General features: G+C 39.5%; 2 protein-coding genes across 2 annotated transcripts in view; one reads left to right on the top strand and one right to left on the bottom strand.

The window, feature by feature from the left end:
* Positions 1-404: 404 nt before the first annotated feature.
* Positions 405-12,386, top strand: ANKRD40 (ankyrin repeat domain 40). The gene is made up of 5 exons (XM_067547475.1): positions 405-690; positions 2,710-2,858; positions 3,956-4,444; positions 6,776-6,957; positions 10,296-12,386. Exons 1-5 carry the CDS (start codon positions 557-559, stop codon positions 10,440-10,442), a joined length of 1,101 nt encoding a protein of 366 aa, XP_067403576.1. The 5' UTR covers positions 405-556; the 3' UTR covers positions 10,443-12,386.
* An 811-nt stretch (positions 12,387-13,197) lies between these two features.
* The window catches only part of ABCC3 (ATP binding cassette subfamily C member 3), a 61,596-nt gene continuing 50,360 nt past the window's right edge, over positions 13,198-24,433 (bottom strand). Inside the window, exons 24-31 of the mRNA XM_067547474.1 lie at positions 23,917-24,116; positions 23,687-23,813; positions 21,818-21,919; positions 20,293-20,439; positions 19,352-19,510; positions 18,325-18,491; positions 17,119-17,313; positions 13,198-13,610 (exon numbers count right to left, since the gene is read on the bottom strand). Of these exons, the coding sequence (XP_067403575.1) occupies positions 13,502-13,610; positions 17,119-17,313; positions 18,325-18,491; positions 19,352-19,510; positions 20,293-20,439; positions 21,818-21,919; positions 23,687-23,813; positions 23,917-24,116 (1,206 nt within the window). The 3' untranslated portion in view covers positions 13,198-13,501. The remainder of the gene's footprint in view (positions 13,611-17,118; positions 17,314-18,324; positions 18,492-19,351; positions 19,511-20,292; positions 20,440-21,817; positions 21,920-23,686; positions 23,814-23,916; positions 24,117-24,433) is intronic.

Consider the following 24,433-nt stretch of genomic DNA (forward strand, 5'->3'; position numbering starts at 1 on the left):
GGGGCTACGCATGGGTGCTGAGCTGTCTGGCCAGAGCACTTACAGTTCTGGGGCCAGTAGGAATAAATAATGTTGTGGTAGAAGATATTGTACATTTTAAATTCTTTGTATATTAAACAATAATGCATTTTAGTTGAATAAAAATAATCAAGTTGGAGCCGGAATATAACTGATGAATCATACAGCAAATAAGACAGCTACAGCTAAGAATTGCATGCAGGGCTGCTAGTAGGAACTAAATATCTAGGGCAGAGAGTTGTCACAGATAATCGAGTCCCCCAGCGAAGAGTTTAGGAAACAGCAACAATCTAGAGATACTATGCAGTTGTCTTTAATGTTCTTCGGAAATGCATGACTCTATCTGATTTAAATGTAACAGACAGAAAGCAAACACTATATGAATTTACAATTCAAAGAATGAGACACCTTATATGCAGGGTTAATTTTATCTGTCTCTGACTTGCTGCTCAGCATGTTAGCTTTATAAAATGTTAGATCACCTTCAATCATCAGTGCTTAACAGTCTCAAAGTTTAAAATAAAGTGACCTTAGAAAAATGACAACTTCTATAGAGGAAAAAGAACTCCAGGAGAGACTGAGAGAAGCAGCTGCTCTGGGAGACGTTGGGGAGGTCCAAAGACTGGTGGAATTCGGAGTGAATGTCAACTCTCAAAATGAAATCAACGGCTGGTAAGCCTTTAACAGGAATGAATGAAGTGTATTTTTAAAGGTTCATAAAACTGAAAAATTTTGGATACTGTAAAGAACATTTTAAGAGCCTTTTATTCTTCGTCTGCTAATGGTATAGTGGACGATATATATGTCTTTCATATGAAATATATTAATGCAAGGCTATCAAGTTGTGACAGTTTGAATTCTGAGTGAGATTTAAATGTCCTGTTTAAAACCATAGCAAAATCCTCCCGCACTAGAGATGCCTTAAACTTATTATAAAAGGAGGAAATAATGAGACTGTTGATAATTGCTGTTCTGAACTTACATTATTTGGGTTGAGAAGTTTTGATCCTTGGTCTCTGATTTTCTATCCGTTCAGTGTGTTGTCACCTTCTGTTACTTATACGCATGGGAGTAGGAATGCTGGCTGCACAAACGCAGCACAGTAAAATATAATTTAGAAGGTAAATCTCAGACCTGCCAAGCTCACTCATTTGCAGAGGCTTATTAATGTGTTACTTTAAAGGCAGCTTTTAAAATAACTTCCTGTTATGAGAAAGGATGTTGCAATGTGTTTCAGTGAGTATTGTACATAAAGTTTCACTGATTTTTTTTAAGTTTTGACCTCATTCAAATATCACTTGACAACTCTAAATCCTGAAACTCTTCTAGAATGAAACATACCCACCAGTTGTAAAAAAGTTAGTTTTTTTAAAAACTATTTTAAGTATGATTTTAACAATTCAGGCATTCTTGAAGATGGTTTTACCTGAATTAGATCCAGTCTATATCTTTGTGTGATTTACTGTGCTGTGCTTACATAAGTGAAAATAGAAAGTCTGAAACAGAAAGGACAATAAACTAAAATTTTAAAAACTAATGGCCTAATTTTCAGAAGTGCCAGGTGCCCATGATAGCTGTTATAGTCAGTGGGAGCTGTTGCTGTTCAGCCCTTTTGAAAATCAGGCTGTATATCATTTGCTTTTTTTTTTTTTTTTTTTGGTTAAAGAGTATAATTATGTAGTGATTTTTCTTCCATTTCACTTTCTCATTATTTCCGTATGTATAATAAATTGCTGCTCATTATCAAATCAGTTTGTTTAAAAAACTGGCATTAAGACAACAAACCAAAACCTGGCATAAAATTTTATATTATATATCCGCTTCTCGTTCTGTACTTTGGCTGTAATTGTGTCTTCCATATTCTTTGAGTCTGTGTGCAGAAGCTGCATCTCTGGAATGGGTTTCATGTATAGTTCTGATCCTGAGAGGGGCTGAATATTTGCAGCTGCTATTGACATGAATAGGATTTGTGGGTGTGCAGTACCTCTCTGTATTTGACCATATTAAATCCAAAGATAACCGAATGATAATTGTTAAGACAGGCCCTAACTTGCTCCTATATAACCTTTGATGTGGACTAATTTTTTAAATAATTTAAAGAAAACTTTTATTTTAACAGCGGTGATTACGCCTAAAAAGAAACATCACAAAGCACATCTGAATTTTGAATAATTGAAAAACCCTCATCAAGAGATGTAGTATGGGCTAATGGACAGACAATGGGCTGGTCGACAAGAACTTGAGGTTTTGTTCCTGGCTGTACCACTGTTAGTGACCTTGCACAACTTGTTTCACCCCTTTGGGCTTCTATTTCTCTTCCTACCCTTTGTCTGTCATTTCTGTTTAGATTGTAAACCTTTTGTGGAGGGACGTTTTGTCTCTTATTATGTGTATTTGTATTATATAACATAGTGGGGCTTCAGTCTCATCTGGAGATGCTAGGCACTACTGTAATATGAATATATAATATACATATTACAGGATTTTTTTTTAAATCAGGCCCCACTCCTACACAACATGTAATCCTATTTTCTTGTATTCTATGGGGCTTCTTCCATAAAGAAATACTAAACCCAGTGATAAGAATTTGCCCAATTAGGCCCTTTGGCTTTTTTATGCAGCAGGCATGTATAAAATGTATCTCCTGTAGCATGGTTTATTTCATATAGTGCTAACATTTTCCTTGTGCAGGACTTGTTTGCATTGGGCATGCAAACGGAACCATGCTCAAGTGGTGTCTTATCTGCTAGCTGCTGGTGCTGATAAGGAGATTCTCACAAGTAAAGGAGAAATGCCAGCCCAGTTAACTTCAAAGCGAGAGATTAGGAAAACATTGGGAGGTAAGTTGATTAGTTAATATAAAAACTTTGAAGACTCCAGTAGTGACCTATTTTAATAATTATGCTTTTGCATGGGTGCTGAATCTGTATTTTAAAGCTTACAATTCTGTGGCACTAATTCCCATTTGGCCTCCAGAGTCTTTACTGGAAAAGAAACCACAACCACAAAAGTTGGTTCACAAAGACTTTATTTATTTATTTATTTATTTTTGGACAATTTTTTCTGTCTAGAGGTGGAGGAGCGAAATTTTGAAAAACAAACTGTTACAGAATTTGTTCACTACAAACAAGTGCAGCTTGATACATGTTTTCAAATGGGGATAAGGAGAGGGAAATCTTTCTAATATATATAAAGCCTTTAGTGTACATGATACATAATTCCATAAAATATAAAGAAACTTATTTACGGGGTTAACTGCACTGATCTCAGCTGAAGATTAGTATCTTAGATGTACACCATAAAAATACAGTGATAGAGTAGCAGCCCCAAGGGATCCATTACTACATTGTGCTTGTAACGATCAGGGTAGTAATGTTGCTCCTAACAGCAAGTATTAGTTTGAAGCATGTTTAGAATCAGAGTTTCTCCTGCCTTTTGCACTCCTTTCTTTTTGATTTCTACCTTCGTAAATATCTAACGGCTGTTGAGAGTCAGTAGTTCTTTCAGTTCTAAAGATACTGTATACTTTTTCCCTCGACCCACTCTCGTTAGCCACAGCAAACATGAAAATCTCTGATTTATGCCCATTATGAAGACAATGAAGTTATGCAAGCGGAGAATGTAGCACAAAATATTGGCCACAGGACATTTTTCTTAAAAGATGGCAGATTCTACATCATTCTGAGTGTTTAGGGGGAAAATAGAGGCTTCTGTGGAGTATCCTAGACACTCAAACTTTGCTTTTGTGGAACCCCTTTCTGCAGTACACATAACTGTGCTGAGAGCTTTCGAGCTCTTTGTTTTGTCTTATATCCTCTGTGTGGTTGTGTGTAAATAGTCTGAGTCTAAAAACTACAATGCACCAGGACAATTTCAATTCTTCTTAACCAGTTATAACTAATCTTGTTCACTGGACTTTTTTTTCTTTCCCCTATAGTGGAAGACGATGAATTTGCAGATTTGGAACAAGACTCAGATTTGCCAATTGTTCCGAATTATTTGGCTCATCCACCTTTCCCTTATGTTTATAACACAATGAATAACAGCATTCCAGATCCTGACACTAGCTCTCGAAATGGAAGCTTCCCCATATCGTTAGATTTGCAAGATGTAGATTATCCCACTTCATTACCTCGAGTCAAAACACGCACAGCTGCAACATCACAACATGAAAATGCTCCTTCTGCAGTGGCTGATAATGAAGATATGCCGACATCACCTGGAGCCTGTACCATGCCAGAATGCCCAAAGCCTGTGGTCCAGAATGGTCTCAGTCACCAGGCATCTGTGCCTCACAGCAGAAGTTTCCCTTCTCCACCTGCATCTAATCAGCCTGTATTTCAGCAACAGAATGGCTCGTGTATAGGGCCTATGCCAACATTTCAGCCATTTTTCTTCACTGGAGCTTTTCCATTTAATATACAAGGTAACATTAACATGATTTAAAATTTTACTATTGTTTTTTGCTCTATTTTTCCTGGATGCTGTCATGTTGGACAATGAAAATAGACTAGTCAATATTATTCATGACTACAGTACCTATATAGCCTTTCACTTTCATATTTTCATGCATTAGGCATGATGATCCCATAATTGGGTGATGAACATTTCAGGGAACGTTTAACAAACAGTATCCACTGGAATTTTTAATGCAAGTGTTAATGAAACATTTCTTATTTATCTAAGATTTTGTAAAAAACATACAGATCTAAGATCCTGCTCTTTCATAACACAGTAACTGTGGTACAGAACTCAAGACTCAGATTCAAAACACAGGCCTATGTCCAATTAATTTGAATGAGAAGCTTTGTTAGCTCAACTGGTAGAGGAAGCTGAACACTTCATGGACAGACAGGAAGTATTATTTACCATTCCTTGGGTAAATATTCTATATATTTAGTAAAATTTCCTCATCTGTTCAGTGTAGGCAGTTCTGGAATTGCAGTTAAAGGTCCCGACTTCTACTTGAATGGGAGCCGACAGAAGATCGTTATAAATCTTAGTGCGTGATCACCACTAACAGAGCACTGAGTTATGCAGTATTGGATTGCTTTGAAAATTGATAATACAAGATAAATAGCATGCCAACTGAAATCCAGTTCAGAGCAGTAGTAACTCAAGTAGATTAAAATTGTATAAGTATTATTGTCTGTATCAGTGTTTCTCAACCTTTTAAGTCGCAAGTACCCCCTAACTTCTGAAAATTTGAATAAGTACCTCAACACTCAATTTTCCACTCTGAGAAATACAGTCTTTTCCCCCCTTTACTGCTGGACGGCTGTATTTCTTGTAAAGCAGGAGAGTTCAGTGCTGTGTGGCTGTGGCAGATCACAAAACCCTCTGCTGTTTCTCCCCTCCTTCCTCCATATAGGAGCAAAGGTCAACACCAGCCAATCATTATGGCCTGATGGCAGGGTCAGGTGGTGATCACCTCACACAGGCAGGAACTTGTGAGGTATGAGCAGGCACTAGCAGCCCATCAGAATGGATAGCAGCGCTCCCCATGGCTGTCCCTAAGGGGGGGTGCGGGCCTGGGGCAAATCACAGTGTGGGCCCCTCAACATTTTTATACTGGTAAAATCTGAGGCTGTCATAGTTGTCAATTTCACTGCTCAACTAGAGCAGTGAAATTAGCAAATAAGTCTGCGGGTAGAGCCTGGCTCCAGGACTGGCAAGCCGCTGGACTCTCTGCCTGGCTTTCTGGGTACCAGCCTGGGAGGTGGGCGACTGCCACCTGCTCCGAGCTGGGGCAGAGGAGGCTTCCACGCACGCTGGGACTCGGGGATACGGGCAGGCGGCAGGCAGCCACTGCCCATCTTCAAGCCAAGGCGTGGGAGGCTGCCTCTCGGCTCAGAGCTGGGGCGCGGGTGGCAGCCACCCAGCTGCAAACCCAGCTCACAGGGTGCAGGAGGCTGCCGCTGGCTCCCACTTGGGAGCTGGGACCAGGTGGGATGGAGGTGGAAGCGGCTGCTGCCTGCCGTGCCAAGAAGCTGGCAGCTGCCGCTCAGCTTCCTAGGACTGGGGCGGCTGCCATCTACCTCCCAGCTAGGAGGTGGGACTGGGCGGGAAAACGGCAGCTGCTGCCTGCCTCCCTCAGAAGCCAGCGGCTGCCGCCTACTTCCCAGCTGGCAGCTGGGACCAGCCGGGAAGCAGGAGGCTGCCGCTTGGCTTCCCCAGAAGTCGGTGGCTGCCACCTGCCTTCCTTCACTGAGTTTTTCGCCACGTACCCCCAGAGGTATGCGTACCACAGGTTGAGAAACTATGGTCTATATTAGATTACCATGACCAGTATATATTGGCCTATATGAAACAAACTTGACTGTCTCAGCCCAGTTCCTAATGGAACTCCACAGAACTCCTCTGCCCCTACAGATGGCACCGTTGCTAGCTTCTCTGCCAAGGAATGAGAAACATGAAGAATGAGCTACCTCTTCACCTCTAGAAGTTGTCCTTCTAGACCAAAGCTGTGGAAGTTGATAGGTTTTGTGGAAGTTTACATAGCCCCTGCCTGTGCCGTTCCTGTCCTGAATAGGATTTCAGTCTCCAGCACTCAGAATCCAGCTATTTCCACCTAAATTCACATTAAATAAAAATAAATCAAAAGTAATGAATAAAATGAGCTTAGGGTAACATTTTGAGATTTATTAATATTACTGATGTAATGGAGTCACATTTATTTTTTCAGTTCTTATTTGGATGATCATGTATACTCGTATATATATTAGATATTAATATGTGTATGTATATATTTTACTAGAACTGGTGCTTAAGGTGAGAATTCAAAACCTTACTCTTAGAGAGAATGACTTCATTGAAATTGAACTGGACAGACAAGAACTAACGTATAAGGAACTGCTCAGAGTGAGTTGCTATGAACTGGGTGTTAACCCAGAACATGTAGAGAAGATTAGAAAATTACCAAATACAGTATTAAGAAAGGTAAGAACTTTCAGCTTTAAGCAAAAGTTATTTTTATTGCTATTATGGGCATCACTAAAATGCATCATTCATCCTTCAAGCAACCTGCAATATTCCTTACATCTTTGAATATGAGATTTGGAATACTGCAAAGTGGCAAACGTTGATTTTTTAATGGTGTTCATTGTCTTAGAGAAATATGGTATATCAATAACCAGTAATGAGTTCTCTTATAATCCCCTGGTTGTGGAATAAGTGGGCTGGTATTGAATGTTTCAGGATCCATTGAAAAAGGATAACACTTCTCATTCAGTTGCACGACTGTTAAGAGGGCATCTGCCCATTGCTGACTTCCTACGTCAGCCAGTCATGCACAGCTCTGGCACAGTTTGGGCTTGCAGCACTGAAGGATGCAGAGGTTGGATGGAGGATAAGAGACCATCCAAGGGACTGGGACAAGGAAGCCACTTGGCTATAATTGTTCCTTTACTGTTTAACATCATGTAAAAAGACATTAAGAAGCAGTCTTTGCATTTATACACCTTTCTTCCTCATTCCGCTCCACCCAAAAGTTAGGCTAGGGGACAGAGCAAGAGAGTGGAAATCAGATCAGCTTTCTGTTTCCAGATCTGACTCCTTGTGTGATCTTGGGCAAGTCGATGAACTTTTCTGTGCATCAAGATAAGAGGGCTATTGTATTAGGTGGGTAACTCAGAGAGGTGTGGTGTTTGTAAAGTGCTTTGAGATTCTCAGCTGAGACCCTAAATGCAAGATATTCAACTTTATAGAATTTTCTAATCTTCCCTCTTGCCTTCCAATCTTCAAGTCATGTTTCCTAAATGAGACGATTGTTTTGACGGTAAAGTCTCAGATCAAGGGACCTACAGTTAATAGTCCCCATCAGCATATTTCTCCATTTAGGATTGATCCATGATCAACCCCGTGCACTCAGTGTAAATATTATATTGAACAGTAGTCTTTCAAATTGAGAGGTGAAAGACAGAGCATCAATTATAACTGTATTGCCTTGTTTTATTGACATCTCCTTACTTCTGCACTTTGAAAGAACTGCACTGATTTAAGCTGTGATTTTAGGCTCTGATTTAATGCCTGTCAGCCCTCAGAGCTGTGTGGCTAAATAAATCCTCAAGAACTTTTTAAACCTTTATTTATAGCTTTTTTTGGAAATATGCTCCTCTCTGTAAATTGTACAGTGGAACATCTTATTAAATGACACTGCTTTGTTTGGGCTGCCACAGTGTTTCCTATATAAGCTCTAAACCCTTAACTTCTTCATGACTTTTTTGCACTAACATTCTGTACTCTGAGACTTATATTTGATTTTTAACTATGTTCAGAAATTCAGTATAACATATCCATTATATACTGTCATGGATGTTTGAGATACTCAGGTGAGCCTTACTAAATTAGCTAAACTTTAAACATTCCTTTTAAAAAGCAACTAAATTGTAGGAAAAATGTTCTCAGTTAGGGACAGTTTGTATAGTCCTTACACAGGCAAATGTCCCATAAGGGAATGGAACTTACCTGCATAAGAAATGGAAGAAATGAAATAAGAAATGAAAAATTGTTGTTTTCCTAGTTCACTAGTGACCATTCCTTCACCCTCAAATCCTTTAGGACATTGCTGGCGTCAAATGGTGGGGCTAATCTGATTAGTGCTAGATTAACAGACTTCAGTGGACCATACCTGTACTCAGTATAAGAGGAAGACACTTTGACTCTTAAAAAAAAAAAAAAAAAGATTCATTTTCTTGGTTGCAAAAGATTAAGCAGTTCTAAAATATGCCAACTAAGTCTGATTGTTCAAAGTGTCCTCTGTAAGAGTGTCTCTAATTATTAGAGATTTTCTCAGCAAAATGGTAGGACACTTGTTCTTTGAGATAAGAAAAATTAAATATTATATAAATGTTGTTTAGTGACAAAGTATGGCCACACAGGGGATCTAAGCCTGATCGCTTACCTGCTGTTTGAGAGTGCCTTCTATTACTCTCTCTGACTTGCTTCAGCCAGGTCAGGGATGGGGTTGATGTGCTGCTCCAGAAGCTGGCTTCAGGGCCTCTTGGAGTGGACGTATGGATCAATGTGTGAGGGTTTGATGAGTCAGGGAAAAAGAAAAATGATTACTGGGATGAGGAGTCCCAGAGGACCCTGTTCCAAGCTGTTTATAGATAGTATGCACTAGATCTTAAAAGCACATAATACAAGCTTTAATTCCACTAATCATTTCCATTGACTGCCAATAATACTGAAGAACTCCCTTGAACTATAAATCCTCCCTTTATCTATTGGTAACCTTAATTTGTTGTACATTTGCTTGGTACATTAGTCTACTGTTGATACTGCATGTTGGAAACAAAAAGGATTCAAATTCCTGCAGAGGGATTCGGACAAACCAAATCACACAACAATGAAGCAAAACAGACTGCTCACAAAGTGGTAAATTGAGCTCATTAATACTGTGCACTTGTCTGAGGATCTCACAGCCTTTTTGTATCCATTTAGTTAACTAAGGCTCACAACACTCTAGTGAGAGGCAAGTTCTATGTCCATTTAACAGATCAGAACACAGAGGCAGAGAGCAGTTAAGTCACTTTCTCAGAGTTACACAGTAGCAGGGAACTAGGACATTTTCTTGCACTTAAAGCAGTGGTTCCCAACCTTTTTGCCTTGAGGGCCACCAGTCTCTGCCAACAGCCCCCCCCCAATGCAGCCAGAAAGAAGGAATTCAGCAAGGCGGCTACATGTCCTGTAGCCCCATGCGCTCCACCTGGGTTCCTAGGAGGTGGCTCCCTTCTGCAGCCAGGACAGGAGATCAGTGCTCCCCTCCCTCTGGCTCCAGCCTGGCCCCCCAGCACCTGTGGACCAAGGCAGAGTGCTTTGCCATGCTCCCTGCTACAGCCAGGGGGAGGGGAGTGCTGATGTCCCATCCCTTTGGCTGCAGCAAGGAGCCTGCATCCGTCTTGTAGCCCCACAGCAATGTACTCCGCCTGGGTCCTTAGGCAGCGGCTCCCTTCTGCAGCCAATGGAAGGGGAGCCGCGGGCCACTTTGAAAGCCCCCGCAGGCCATGGGTTGGGAACCACTGACTTAAATTAACTACGTTTTTTAAAAGTATGAAATCTAATGTAAATAGAATGCTAAAGTAATGCAACATGCAATAGAAGTGTCTACTTTATAGCTAGGTAAGCAAAATGGAGTCAAACTGCTGGGTAAATACTTGCCCCCTGCTAGCGTACATATGTGTTCTTTTTCTCCTTAACTCTGCATAACTGAACTCCTGTGCAATATTTATTGTGGCCGCTACTAACATACTTCTTCATTTATTTATTTATTTAAGGACAAAGATGTTGCAAGACTTCAGGATTTCCAAGAACTGGAGCTGGTTCTAATAATCAATGAAAATAATTTTCTGTGTAGAAATGTTGTACCTACATTGACCGAAAGACCTTGTTACAACAAGAAAGCATCAAAGTTGACTTATTAACTATTTAAAGAAGCATAAAACACAAATATTTGTATCTTGTGCTTTAAAGCAATGGATTCAATGTTTAAGCATTGAACCTGTAAGGGCTAATATCCTGAAAAATTCTATTTTATTACTTTTGAGATAAAGTTGAGATGTTATGCACAGTTACAGCCTACACTAATCCCAGAGTAACTTGCAACGGCAGAACTCTCAATCTGTTCATGTAGCACGCTGTTCTTTACACAAGAATAATCCCTGACTTCAAACACTATAGAGTGAGAAGCGCTCAGGGAAAGGCTTAAATTGTTCTAATAATTGTTAGCTATAAAATAGCAGAAGCACTTATGCTAAAGGACAGGACATGAAATCCATTAGTGTTTGTACCAAGTTACTTAATGTGCACAGACATCCCACAATCATTAATGGGAGATACATGCGTGACTTGACAAACAAACAAACCCCTTGTTTAGGAGAAAAATGGAAGGATTTAAGTCTGTGGAAAAAGCACAAAACTCCATTTGTCTCTGTTAAGTCTTAAGTTACTAATCAGATGTTTCTTAAACTGCATTTATAAATATTTCTCAGGTTGAAGATAAAAATATACAGTCATTACCCAAATTGCAAATATACTATTGACCAAAGTAGCTAGGGTTATTTAATCTCATGGCTGCTTGGCAACACATGGTATGTAAATGTTTGGTAACAAAAGGGTCCTCTCTCTTTCTGTTGCTTTATGATCAAGAAGTTTCTCTAATGCTTCTTTAAAATGACAAGTATTTTTCACTCCATGGACAGGTCAGTGTGATTTCCACATGAGAAATAAGCACAAATATTGCAGTTCCATTTCCCTCCAAGTCATACTTTCATGAACAAAATTAATCCTTGAAATCTTAAATTTTTTGTGTAAAAAGGAAACTAATCAAATGCTTAGCATTTTAAAAACTGGGATGAAATTTGAATCTTGGGATTTCTAGGCATTTTTTCTTCTTTTTGAAAGACATCTATTCATATTTCTTATGGACATGGTCACCTTTTCACATTCCTGCTAATTTAAATTCAGTGTTATGAAATCCCAGAATAAATAAATTGAAAAACATTCAAGTCATGTTGAGTAATCTGTTGAGGATTTTTTAATCCTGTTTATTCACTATTTTTTAAATTTGCAAAATCATCCCCTTTAGAGGAGAAGATCTAATCTGTTAACCTAGCTCTAGAAGTATGTACTGTGCATTAGCTGAATGAAAGCTCTAGATAAGTGGGAGTAGACTGCTGATTTAAACTCCCCACTATTAAGATTTTTTTCTTAGTGCCTTTTGTTTCCAAAGAAACTAATTTCCTAACTCTTAGTTAATTGGATTTACGCACTATACATTAACCTAGGGTTTATAAAATGGATAATATCAATAGAAAAGACTAACAAGATAAGTCTCTTCCTTCTGCATAAATGTTAAAGCAGAGATGAGAAGCAGCCTGATCCAATGGCAATCTATTTCTTTTATACCATCTTACTGACATTGATCTAACCACTGTGATGGAAGCTTATGTAGTAAAACAATTGCTCACCATACAATTACTGACCTGCATTCTTACTGGCTGAGAGAAGAGACCTATTTTAGGCCTCATCCATTCAGAAGCCAGTTTATCCATAAAAGTACTGTACTTTTTATGAATAAATTGGTATGCTTTACCAGTGAAAAGGTCAGCCATTGGCTTCACTGTCTTCATTTGGTATATCGATTATATTACACCATTACTGGTAGCTATCTATGCATTCAAAGGAATATTTTTATACTTTATACCTTATGCAATTTATAACTGAGGATATTAGCTTGCTAACTGAATTTATCTGATAACTGTATCATGTGAAAATTGCTGTGTATGACCATCAAGGATTCATTCCCTTTTTGCATTGCTACATGAAAATGTTTAAGTATTATTTAAGTATTAAATGAATTGCTTGGCTCTAGATTCTTGTTTCTATTTAAGTTGCATTCTTTTTATAATTAATAAATGATTATTACTTTTAGTGTTCTCAAAAATGGACACAGAAACAACAAACAAAAAAACAGGGCAACTTTTCTACTATATAAACTTTCTGTGGTGGTTGGTGTAGAAAATGGAAGACCAGAAAAATGGACATCACTTCAGATCCTGCTGGCAATCACTGCAGCCAAAACTTTTCCTTTATCATTATTCAACCCAATCATCATCCAGTGGCAAATGTTACATCTAGGTATTCTTTGGAAAAACTGAGTCATTTATCAATCCATGATTACAATTGACTGAGATATTAAAGTAGTATTCATATGCTTAGCTGGCTGTGCAATCTGAACTAGAGCCTTCTTATTCATTTTGATTTTTGTACCAAAAAAGTAACATCTCCCTCTCCATCATGTCTCTACAGGCCTTATCCAGAGCCCATTGTGACATGCAGATTCCTACTGACTTCACCAGGCTTTGAATTGTACCCCATACAGGTTTAGTTCTATAGGTACAACTATTTGCAGGCCTTAGATTGGTGGGGGGAGGAAGGAATGTTATAAGCCCCGATTCTGCAAGTTGTTCTGGCTTGCGGGCCCAATGAAGGCATTAGAATAGGTTGCAGTATTGGGATGATTGCCCTGGGGATATACACTTACAGTGAAAACTTTGGAACCAGTTACACAGGTAAAACATTCCTTGATTACTTCTTTTTAACTTAGTCATCACAGAACATTGTCAGTCTTCCCATTTCAAAATTAATGGGTTTCTGTACAGAAGATAGACACAGATGTATTTTATATCACTAGTTTTAATTTACTAATGATAAACCAGAATACGATACATGTTGGCTTGCGATACATACATTTTCTTGGCAGGACATTTGACATTCTTTTAAGAAAAAATAAAAGCAATTAATAAAATACTTTATGTATATAGAAAATATTTTAAAAAATATAAAATTCATTTTCTCATTATGGGAGTGTAACACTTCATGTATCATAAGTTTAGTCTACTACAAAAACTGTTCTGTAAAATACAGTACATTCATGAGTCACTTTTGCAATGAGCCATCGTTCAGTGGTATAAAAGTCTTGCTATGCTAGGCCAGCATCCTTCGCCATACCGTAGAAGATGCCCCTTGATGCTATAAGGCTTGAAGGTGTATCAAATTCAGCTATTGTTCCTTTGTCTAGAACGAGAACCCTGTGCAAAACAAAAGCGGAAAACTGATATTGTAGAAACCTTCCATATAGGGAACTCAATTCCTTCAACCATGAGAACAGGCTGTTTTCCAAATTGTCCCCCTCACCCTGAAACATTTTCATACACTGCAACGCAATAGGCTAGACAGAACACCTTTATGCAGTGTTCTTCATTGCAAGGCCCAGGAGCCAGTGGCGGTTCCTATCGACCCTAAGTGTGGCTCCCTGACTATTGTTTATATGTCAATTGATTTTATTTTATATTTGAGCCTATCAAAGTCCGTCTTCTTTACACATCACATTGACCACATGGTACAATGTGCGCCAATAAGTACATCTAAGTATATCTGTTGTGTAATAACCGTAATATTACCATAGCAATCAACATGTTAATTTAGTAGTTGATGTGGCTCTGACATTGAAGGTTTTTTGCCAAAGTGGCCCCTGCTTGAAAAATAGTGAGGATCACTGCCTTAGTGTGAGTTTATGCCTGATTTACAGAGTGCAAAATACCCACACCTACAAAAAAAAAATCAGTCAATACCTCAGAAGTTAAGGCAATTAATTCCATGAAGAATGTCAGCCTCCCAGTTGCAATAATCTATTGAAAAAACCTTTAATGTGCAATAATTTTATCAAAGAACATTACACCCATTGCTGGTCAAAACAGATCCATACATGAGCTGGAGCTGCCTCGAAGGGGTTGTGAGACGTGTGCAGGACCTGCGCCTAATTGAACCAATAGAAGCAGAATCAGGCCCATTTATTCAGTTATACTGCTTCAGCTTTATTGTTCATATACTGATTTGTAGTGCTAGAAGCATAACTACAGGTGTGACCATTAGAATTTCTGGTAACATTTTGATGATTCCTATGCATGCCTCAGTTTCCCTCTGTACTTCACATTGTTATCCAGTGGTTGCAGAAGGGTTAAATCTGCTCTTGGGGCACTTCTCTTGGGCCACATAGCTGTCTGGGGTGGAATGAATGGATCATTAAAGGACTGGCTGAAACTCACCCATATCAATGGGGAACCCCAATGGCCAGGATATTCACACCTAGCAACCAACCATCAAGAGGAAGGAGGTTTTCTCCCACCTTTCCTTAGGAAAGCAGAGCAAAGGCCCCATCCCATCTCAAGAACAAAGGAGAATGGTGTCGGCTGGCTGGGATAAGAGTTAGCTTTTGAAAGAGCCACATCTGCTCATTTTTGGACTGACAAAGAGCCAGAAGGGATTCCATGGCAAGTTGGTTGGGTAGAACCCTGGCTTGGCCAGAATGGACTGTGTCTTAATCATTATTTCTCTAAATTAACCTAAGATATGTTCCAGGTGATTAATAAATCCTACTCTGTTTTCAAAAGGCTGTCTGGTGTCACAGCAAATACTTGCCGAGGTGCATTGGTTCCTCGAGACAGCATCTTTTGAGGCTGCATGACCTACTCTTAAGGAAGAGTGGGATCCCTTGGACATCTGGCACACTGGAAGGGTTCCTCCGAGGGACTGTTTAAAAACTGGGGCATAGCACAGATCCTGTAGAGTCATGACAACAGAATCGTACAAATTCACAGAGAGGCAAAGTAGGCCCTTTCAAGTGTTTCTTCCTCCTCCAATTATATGTTAGTGTTGGAACATCACGTTCCACTCTGCGTCATCCAATAGACAAGAACACAGAGTGCACCCTTCAACTCCATACAAGCCTGCTTTTATTAAGAAGAGGAAGAGAAGAAAAGTTGGTGATGGACTTACAGAGAAGGGGGAAATAGTACAGGAGTTTCAGAAGTTTCCCGGCACTGAATACTTCTAACATTCCTATCTGCATTCAGAGTTACACTCTGTCAAGGTAACTCTTTGGGAGAGATGGGTGACACTGAATTTGAATTCTGGCACATTGCAGAGCAGGAAACCACTATACTCCATAATAAATCCATGCTAAACCTAATGCCTCTGTTGCGTGAAACGGTGTTGATTCTGTTTGATAAGGACTACTGAGTTTTTGATGAGATTACAAGTTTAGTTGATAAAATGAGTAGTAACTTTGCTAATAATTTGCTTGATAAAGGCAATAGTGTTGATGTAATATACTTACACTTCAAAAACCATTTTGGTTTACTAAAAAACATTTTGATTAAATTTGAACGATACAAAAACCAACATGGCTAAAATCTGACTGACAGATCTTAAAATATAACTGCAAATGGGGAATCATCATTGAGTATCTGTATTTCACTTTGGGTCCTACAGTAATTGGTTCTTGGCCCTACATTATATAATATTTTTATCAATGACCTGGAAGAAGATATAAAATCATTACTGATAAAGTTTGCAAATGATACAAAGATTGAGGGAGTGGTAAATAATGAAGAGGACAGGTCACTGTTACAGAGCCATCTGGATCTTGGTAAGAGTTGCAAGCAAACAATATATGGCCAAATATAAGGTCAACATAGAACGTAGGACACTCAGGATGGGGGATTTTATCATGGGAAGCAGGGTCTCTGAAAAGGATTTAGGGGTGATGGTGGATAATCAACTAAACACATGCTCCCAGTGTCACATTGTGGTTAAAAGAGCTAATGCAATCATTGGATGTATAAACGGGAATATTCAGTATGAGTAAGGAGATTACATTCTCTCTGTATTTGTCACTGGTGCAACCACTAATGGAATACTGTGTCCGGTTGTGGTATCCACACTTCAAGAAGGATGTTGAAAAACTGGTGAGGGTTCAGAGATGAGCCAGGAGAATGATTAAAGGATCAGAAAACATGCCTTATAGCTAGAGACTCAAGGAGCTCAATCTATTTAGTTTACCAAAGAAAAGGCTACAGAGTGATTTGATCACAGTCTATACATACCCACATGGGGAACAATAATTTAATAATAAAGGGCTCTTCAATCTAGCAGAGAAAGGTATAACGCAATCCGGTAGCTGGAAGCTGAAGCTAGACAAGTTCAGAATAGAAATAAGATGCAAATTTTTAACAGTGAGAATAATTAACCACTGGAACAACTTCCCAAGAGTTATGGATTCTCCATCACTTGAATTTTTAAAATCATAATTCAATGTTTTTCTAAAAGATCTGCTCTAGGTCAACAACAGCAATTGGACTTGAAGTAGGAATTAATTCAGTGAAGTCCTATGGCCCGTGTAATACAGGAGGTCAGACTAGATGATCATAATGGTCCCTTCTGGCCTTAAAATCTATTAATCTACCTACAAATTCCCAGGGAAAGCCGGTTTTGGTAGTGAATTGATTTGTCCAGTAAAATGGACTGCAGAAATATTTTTAATACAGGTCAGAAGAGTTTATAACTTTCTTACTGTTTTGAGAGGCGTTGATTAAAAGCTCTCCCACATTTGTCATTTACACCGTTTTTATTTTAATGAGAGCGGTAAGAAAGGAGGTAAAAGTTCCACAGGGTGATCAGAAAAGTAAAAAAAAGCTCACTTTTGGATATAAGTTCCTTCTATATATGTACCACTAATAGCTCTGCTTTTAAATTTACCTGGTATAATCCATAATCGTGTTCAGCCTATGCGCTATTGTTAGTACAGTGCAATCTTCAAACTGAGTTCTTATTGTCATCTGAATGAGGTCATCTGTCTCGAGGTCGATAGCTGCTGTGGCTTCATCCAGGACTAGGATTCTTGTTTTGCGAAGGAGGGCTCTCGCCAAGCAGACAAGCTGTCTCTGACCAACGCTGAAAGCAAAGACACAAGGTTTTTTTCACAGACAGGCTCTGTCAGTGTTGTTTGGCTCTTCACTGTTCAAAAACACACATGCTAGATCTGGTTGCTGACGGGATAAAATTATTGAAGAAGTAATTCAACTCACTGTGGAGCTCGTACAAAAAGTGAAAAATAAAAATGAAAATTCATCCGATAATTATTTGATGAATAAAGAGCATTATTCAGCCAGCTCTAACACACATATGTGCTTACAAAATACCATACTACAAATAGTATTGAGTATCATTTCCTTGATGGCTGTGAATGACTATCGCTAGTAAAGACTTGTCATGCAAAGGGTCTATACTGGATTTTAGAAGTGCATCATACTGTTTAGTTGCTATCCTAGGTATATTCCCAGAGGCACTTTCATCAAGACCAGCAGTAGCAAAATTGCACACAAGCCAAACTGGCAAACTAGAAGAAAAGCTTAGAGTGATGAGGTTTTTTACAATGAATCGAGTGCTTATAAAAGGGGCTAGGCTGACATCTCAGGAAGACTGATGTCTTACTTATCTAGGAAACTGATATCATGTGAGCAGTGCAAGACTTCCCCACCTGCCTCACCAATGGGCCTCAGTCTTGCCCCAGAGAGGATACTTTTGGGGAGATTATATGGGAGTAGAGTCTTCACCACCCATTCAGTTATTGGCTGCAACAGTGCGGCATGACCCTTGCGGTCCCTTCTAACCCTTTGATTCTATGAGCCAATGTCGTGGCATCGCAACATGTTTTATCTTCGCAGGTTATATTTGTATCTGAAGATCGCAATCCTTTACATTACTGAGCTCTCCTTTGCACATTTTCATTTAACAAAGTCCCTGAAGATACGGCCCGGACTTCGAAAAGCATCCTTGTTCAGCACAGCACTTAATCAGTGCTATCCTGAATCAGGGGCTCAAAAGAGCTTGCAGCAGAGAACTGATACTCCTTATAACACCCAAACCACAAACGGTATGTCTCTGTTTCAGGATGTTCATTACCTGAGATTTTCTCCCCCTTCTGAGCATTCATACTCCAGCATAGCGGGCTGATTGCTGACAAACCTCTTCAAGTGCGACAACTCAAGAGCTTTCCATATTTCATCGTCTGAATATTTATTAAATGGATCCAAATTCATTCTCAGTGTTCCAGAAAAAAGAACAGGGTCCTGGGTAAATAACCCATTTTTTTTTTTTAAAGACAGGAATTGTAAATATTTTACATACACAGGTGTTAAAATTACACAGTTATCTGCCCAGTGCATTAGCAGCGGCACAGTGGGAGCACCAATAGGCCACAGTCTAGGATCAGGTCCCCTTTGTGCTAGGCATGGCACAAACAGAACGAATTCCCACCCCAAAACTCTTATAATCTACCATATGATGAGAGACAATAGGTGGATGAAACTAACAAATAGAGAAGAGACAAGGCAGCAGTGAAGAAGTTATGATTAGCATAAGCAGTAGTGATCTTAGCACACTAAATCCTGATTGAAAGCCCATTGAAATCAATAGTTGTGTTTTCATTGATTTCAGTGGGCACTGAACCGCATCCCAAAGTCCTAGCAAACTGCAATTTGAACTCGAAAAGCACTTTAAATATAATCTGTTATGGATTTGGCCATAATAAACCAAACATCACAATGATGTGCTCTCATAGCAAAGAGTATATATTAGTGTTTCCATGGCATACAAACAGGATAATAATAAACTAAGATACATTGAAATACAAGGGCCCAGCTTAGCAACAACATTTTGAAAGTAGAGCCGGGTGAATTTTTTTCAGCTACTAGCTTATTTGCCAAAAAATGCAGTTTCGGGATGTTCAGAACTGTTCATGAATTTGGATTGAAGCTGGCAAATAGTTTCAGATGGGAAAAAATTCTGTTTAAAAAAAAAAAGTCTAAATGTTTCATTTTGACGTTTTAGAAATAAAATGTTTTGTCCTTTTTGTTTAGAAATGTTTTTTTTTAAAAATGAAATTTAGTTACATTTAACTTAACACACACAGAGAGAGGCACCGATTTACCTGAGGAATAATTGTTATCTTGGACCGTAGGTCGTGAAGGCCAATGTCTGAAATTCTCAAACCATCTATTTTAATTTCTCCCTTTACAGCTTCCAAAATCCTAAAGAGGCAGAGGGTCATGGAGGACTTCCCAGCTCCAGTTCTTCCAACAATTCCAATCTAAAACATGAATTGGAGAATTAGGAAGAGAGCACATTTATACACAGGGTATGAACTTTACTGAAGGAGCAATTGTACAAGATCTAATGCGAAGAAGAGAAAACAGAACCTTAGTGTGATCTTCCTCATTCCCTGATGGTCTTCTCATCAATTTTACCTCCAATTATTCCCCGAAATTTGAGCAATATCAAGTATAAATAGATACATAATGTATGAATTTGTTGCTGATGTCATTACACTAAATACATATTCTCACTTCTAGAAGGTGGCTCCTATTTGGATGCTTAGCTATAGGGCTATTCTCCCTCTTTTTAATCATAGCCTCCTAACTGGGGGAATTCACGCATGAGAAACAAAATAGGTGCTTTGGGGAATGTCATGCAAGGTCGAGCACTTTCAAATATATTGAGAAGGAGTGAAGGCCAAAGGATAAAGCCTTTGCTGGATGCCTGGGTAAGAAGAACCGAGGATCACCTCCGTCCATGTCAAGAGTAACCCATGAAGAGTCAGACACAGGAACTGATTGGAATCTCTCTTTTTTTCAGGAATGGACCATTCCTCATTCACTAACACAAACAGCAGTGATAGCAGCTTTAAGGAAAGTTTCTAAGGCATTGTGAACACATCAGGCCAGATTATCAATTTATGTAAATGGACACAGACCTCAATGGAGCTGCACCCATTTACCCCAGCTGCGGATCCAGCCCATTCATTCTTGTTATTGCAAATTCCACGTGTAACATTAGCAACGTATTCATATATGATGAATGGCTATACCATACCTTTTCTCCACCTTTCACTCTGAGGCTGAGGTCTCTCAGCACCAGATCCAGGCCTTTCCTATATCTTACTGAGTAGTTAGCAAACTCCACCTCTCCCTGTGTTGGCCAGTCTTCTGGTGGACTCTTGTCTTCAATGATCCAGGGAGCCTAAAGGAGATCAGTAGTTAGAAATTATTCCCTTAAGGTTCTAATAGCTGCAGGCTGTGATTTAATATATTAAACTTTTAGGGTTACTAAAATTTCACCAGGAGACTAATTCACTTATGTCTCCTTATTATTTGATATAGTGGAATAATAAGGAAGAAAAACATTCCTTCTCTGGCATCCACTCTTGTCCTTATAAACTATAATATAGTTTGACTACAAAAATATCTCAACATATAGGATCAGAGACCAGGTGAGGATAAGTCAGTGTCAGTCCACTGACTTCAATAGAGCTGTGCCATTTTGCACCAGATGAGGATCTGGCCAATAATGTACTTGTGTGTCTTGTCTGGCTTCCTCCTCTCTGCTACCATATCAACTTCAAGCACCTCATCTTCAAGACTGCACATCACAGCCCTTCTCTCGTTCTATATCCCCTAATCCAGTGGTTCTCAAAGGGGGGGGTTTTGACCCCATTTTAATGAGGTCGCCAGGGCAGAAAGTCCCAGCCCGGAGTTCCGGGGATGGCGGTGGGGCTGAAGCCCCAGCTGGGAGCTTGTGATTGTATTGTGAATTAAAATATTTAGTGGCTACTTTTTGTAGATATGGCCTTGTAATACATTTTTTATTTAAAATACTAACTAGTCTGAGTAACACAGTGCACTGGGGCCATGTAGTAATTTTTCTTGTCAGAAGGGGTCATGGTGCAATGAAGTTTGAGAACACTTAATCCTTACATTCCTCTGAATTACACCTAACAAAGTCCAGTGGGTCATAGAGCAGCCTATTTCCAGGCATAACTATTGATCTACCAAGCTGCACAAGTGTGTTTATGTCAGTGTGTTTTGAGACAAGCTGGGAAGCAATCACATACAACATCAGCTCCTAGCACTGGGGTAGTGGACTGAGGTGCGCTTCTGAACAAAAACAGGGGAGCTGGGAGGACAGGCTAAACTGATTAAGAGAAGAACCTCTGTACAGCCTGAGAATTGTGTTACAGCCCCGCGCATGAGCCCAGTCAAAGCACAGGTTATGAACCACATGCTAGCAATATTTTATATAGACATGGACTGTGGGCCAAGTTTTCTGTTGATGAAAAACATTGCAGTTCCATTGCCTTCTGTGGAGTTTCTCCCACTTACAACTGTAGAGAATTGGGCCCCGTGTTTAGCATCAACCCCATGACAACCTGTTAACAAAAGCAGTAAAACTGAGCAGTATAGACAAACCAAACCATTGTCTAGAACATCATATTTGTCTAGGTTACACGGTCAGGTCCTCAGAGCAGGGTCCTCCTCTGCCTTAGCGTTTAAAGAAACACAATGGGAATACATGGCTTTCTGAGAGCAACATGTTGCTTGTGAACCGTTCAGTAGCTGACCTCAGTCTCAGTCTCTGAATACTCTTTCACTCTTTCGACAGCCACAATGTTGGTTTCTAGGTCCGAAGTCATCCGCACCATCCAATTCAGAGACATAGTCACCTGGATAATATAAAGAGCAAAATGTTACCCCTTTGAGAACAGCACAAGCATGGTTCATTAAAATGCTGTTTATAGCATCTCTCTCTGTTATACACTGTTTCTACAACCACATCTTGAACTACATCATAAATAATTAGCTTTATGTTAAGAATAATACAGAGCACAGGACAAGACATTTACAGAGAGGAATTATGGGACTTGAAAGACATGGATTCAATTTCCATCTCTGCCACAGACTTGTTCTGTGACCTTAGTTAACTCATCATTTAGGGGGGAATCCACAAAGTTACTTTGGCTCCTAATTTCCATTGAAATCAACGGAAGTTAGGAGCCTCAATGGAAGTTAGGAGCCTAAGTTACTCCGCAGAGTCCACCCTTAGTCTCTTTGTCCCTCAGTTCCCTATCCCTAACATGGGGACAACACTATTACATTTCTCCCTCCTATTATCTGTCTGATCTAGTTAGACCGCAAGCTTTTGGGAGCAGGGACTGTCCCTTACTCTGCATATGTACAGTGCCTACCCCAAGAGAGCCGCAGCCTTAGCTGGGAGCAATTAGTGGTATCATAATGCAAGTAATAATTACAGAGAAGTGTATTGATCTAGGCCAGTCTCCCATGGCGAGTGACTAGGATGGACTGTTTTCAAGCAGGGGGGTCAGAACTACTCATCACCTTTGCCAGTTAAACTGAAGTATTTTGAGAGCCTTGTATGCAAACATCGAACCAACTGCCATTCTCACGAGGCAATGAGAAGCAGACGTTTTGCAAACTAGTCATCTGCAAAATCCTGAAAGTCCTTCCCTGACCGTCTTAGCATTTGGATCGTCCCTTTTTAAAGGCAAAAAAGGATTTGGTCTAATTTTTTTTTTTTTTTTTAAAGAAATTTTTTATTAATCCCCAGAAGATGGAAACCAAGATGGCACTCTCCTTGTCCTCCACTTTCCTGTCTTTCCTTCACCCTTTTGTTCATTTGTCTTTTTTTTTTTTCTATTCTCTTATTTCACCCACAGCCAGCATCGCCCCATTCTCGTCCAAAGAGGGGTTACCAGATCTATAGTGACCAAGGCTACACTGGAATTCTAGAAAAGCTACAGGGACAATTACACTAAGCTCATTGATCAATATACAGTCTATATATATTTCAACAGATCAAGCATATGCAAGGTTTACCAGAGCAAAACTTTAAGGCCGCATGCAAATTCATCACACTTGGCTGCCAAAAACCCTATACCCCACGTCTGGGCAAAGAATATGCAGACCTCCTTAAACAGTACAAAAACCAACAACTGGTGATCCAGAAACAGCCCACCAGCTCCTGAAGAGCATGCTTGGAGAAAGCAGTCTCAGGATCGGGCATGTAAAGATCTAGCAGGAGAGCATGGATGCTCGTTAGGAAGTTTGGGAAGAACAGCATATCCTACCTACCTAAATGCCCTATAGGCCTTCAGCTGAATAAGTTAATCTTCTTCCCTTCCTGTCTTAAACCATTGTGCAATGTTGCTGTGGGCTATTAAACAACAACTGTGGTCCATCCTAAAGGTGACCATATTTCACTGGTGGAGGAAGCAAGTCCTATGTACTGTATGTATTTGTGTAGCATTTGGACATGCTTTAGGTACTCTATAGGTGTATTAAGCTATTACTTCTATAATCCTGCACAGCACTACTTACCTGTTAATTCTGGTTTTTATGAGTGCTTATGGTCATAGAATAGTGCCCTGTATGAGTTGATATTCAGCAACATCTCGTGGCAACATTATACACACCTGTAATGCATATGATACCGACAGTCCTACCAGGCCAGCATTCAGGCTGTTTTTCCCTAACACAGCAAAGAGAGCAGCAAACAGGACAACACAGTTTCCTATTAATTCAATTCGAACACCCAGCCACCTGTTAAATAAGCAAACAGAGCGGTAAATGATCAATTGGAGGACTATGGAAAGATACGCTTGCTTCAGCAAGAATGCGATGTAAAGTTCTGTGCTGGTTTTACCTGTTGGAAACAATGCCAGGATAATAACTTTTCTGATTTTCATCCACTTGTATGTCACTCATGTGAACAAAGGAACTTTCTCTCCCGTAGGCTCGGATGACACTGGCCCCTGTGACTGTTTCCGAAAAATGGGAATAGATGGGGGATCTGCTAACAGATTCCAGACGCTTTAATTGGCGAGAGGTAGCCACGTAGAACCGCTACCATCATTAAACACAAACACACACAAAAGAAATATTAGTAATGTATTTGAATGAAAAAATAAAATTATATCTGAAATATTCCAGACATTAACACTAATGGTAAAGAACAATCGTGATTAACCATGGCTACTTAAATGATAAAGTGACATGGCCAAACTCTGTGGGTTTTTCATGGCTTCAATGGCCTTTGTATCAGGCCCTATTTGCATCATCCACATGCAATCAAGGAACATGACATCTCACTGCTATGTGCTGTACACATATTTGGAAGGAAAAAGTTGTGAACCTACCAAAAAATTTAGAATTGTACTCAC

Source organism: Emydura macquarii, unplaced genomic scaffold, assembly GCF_026122565.2.
Source record: "Emydura macquarii macquarii isolate MOO-44397 ecotype Brisbane River unplaced genomic scaffold, CSIRO-AGI_Emac_v2 contig_1230, whole genome shotgun sequence".
Lineage (NCBI taxonomy): Eukaryota > Metazoa > Chordata > Testudines > Chelidae > Emydura > Emydura macquarii.

Bases quoted from the DNA above. Each gene is read 5' to 3' on its own strand.
- ANKRD40 (XM_067547475.1), top strand. From the start codon at position 557: ATGACAACTTCTATAGAGGAAAAAGAACTCCAGGAGAGACTGAGAGAA. The intron at 691-2,709 runs GTAAGCCTTTAA...TTCCTTGTGCAG, and splicing joins CAAAATGAAATCAACGGCTG to GACTTGTTTGCATTGGGCAT. The intron at 6,958-10,295 runs GTAAGAACTTTC...TATTTATTTAAG, and splicing joins CAAATACAGTATTAAGAAAG to GACAAAGATGTTGCAAGACT.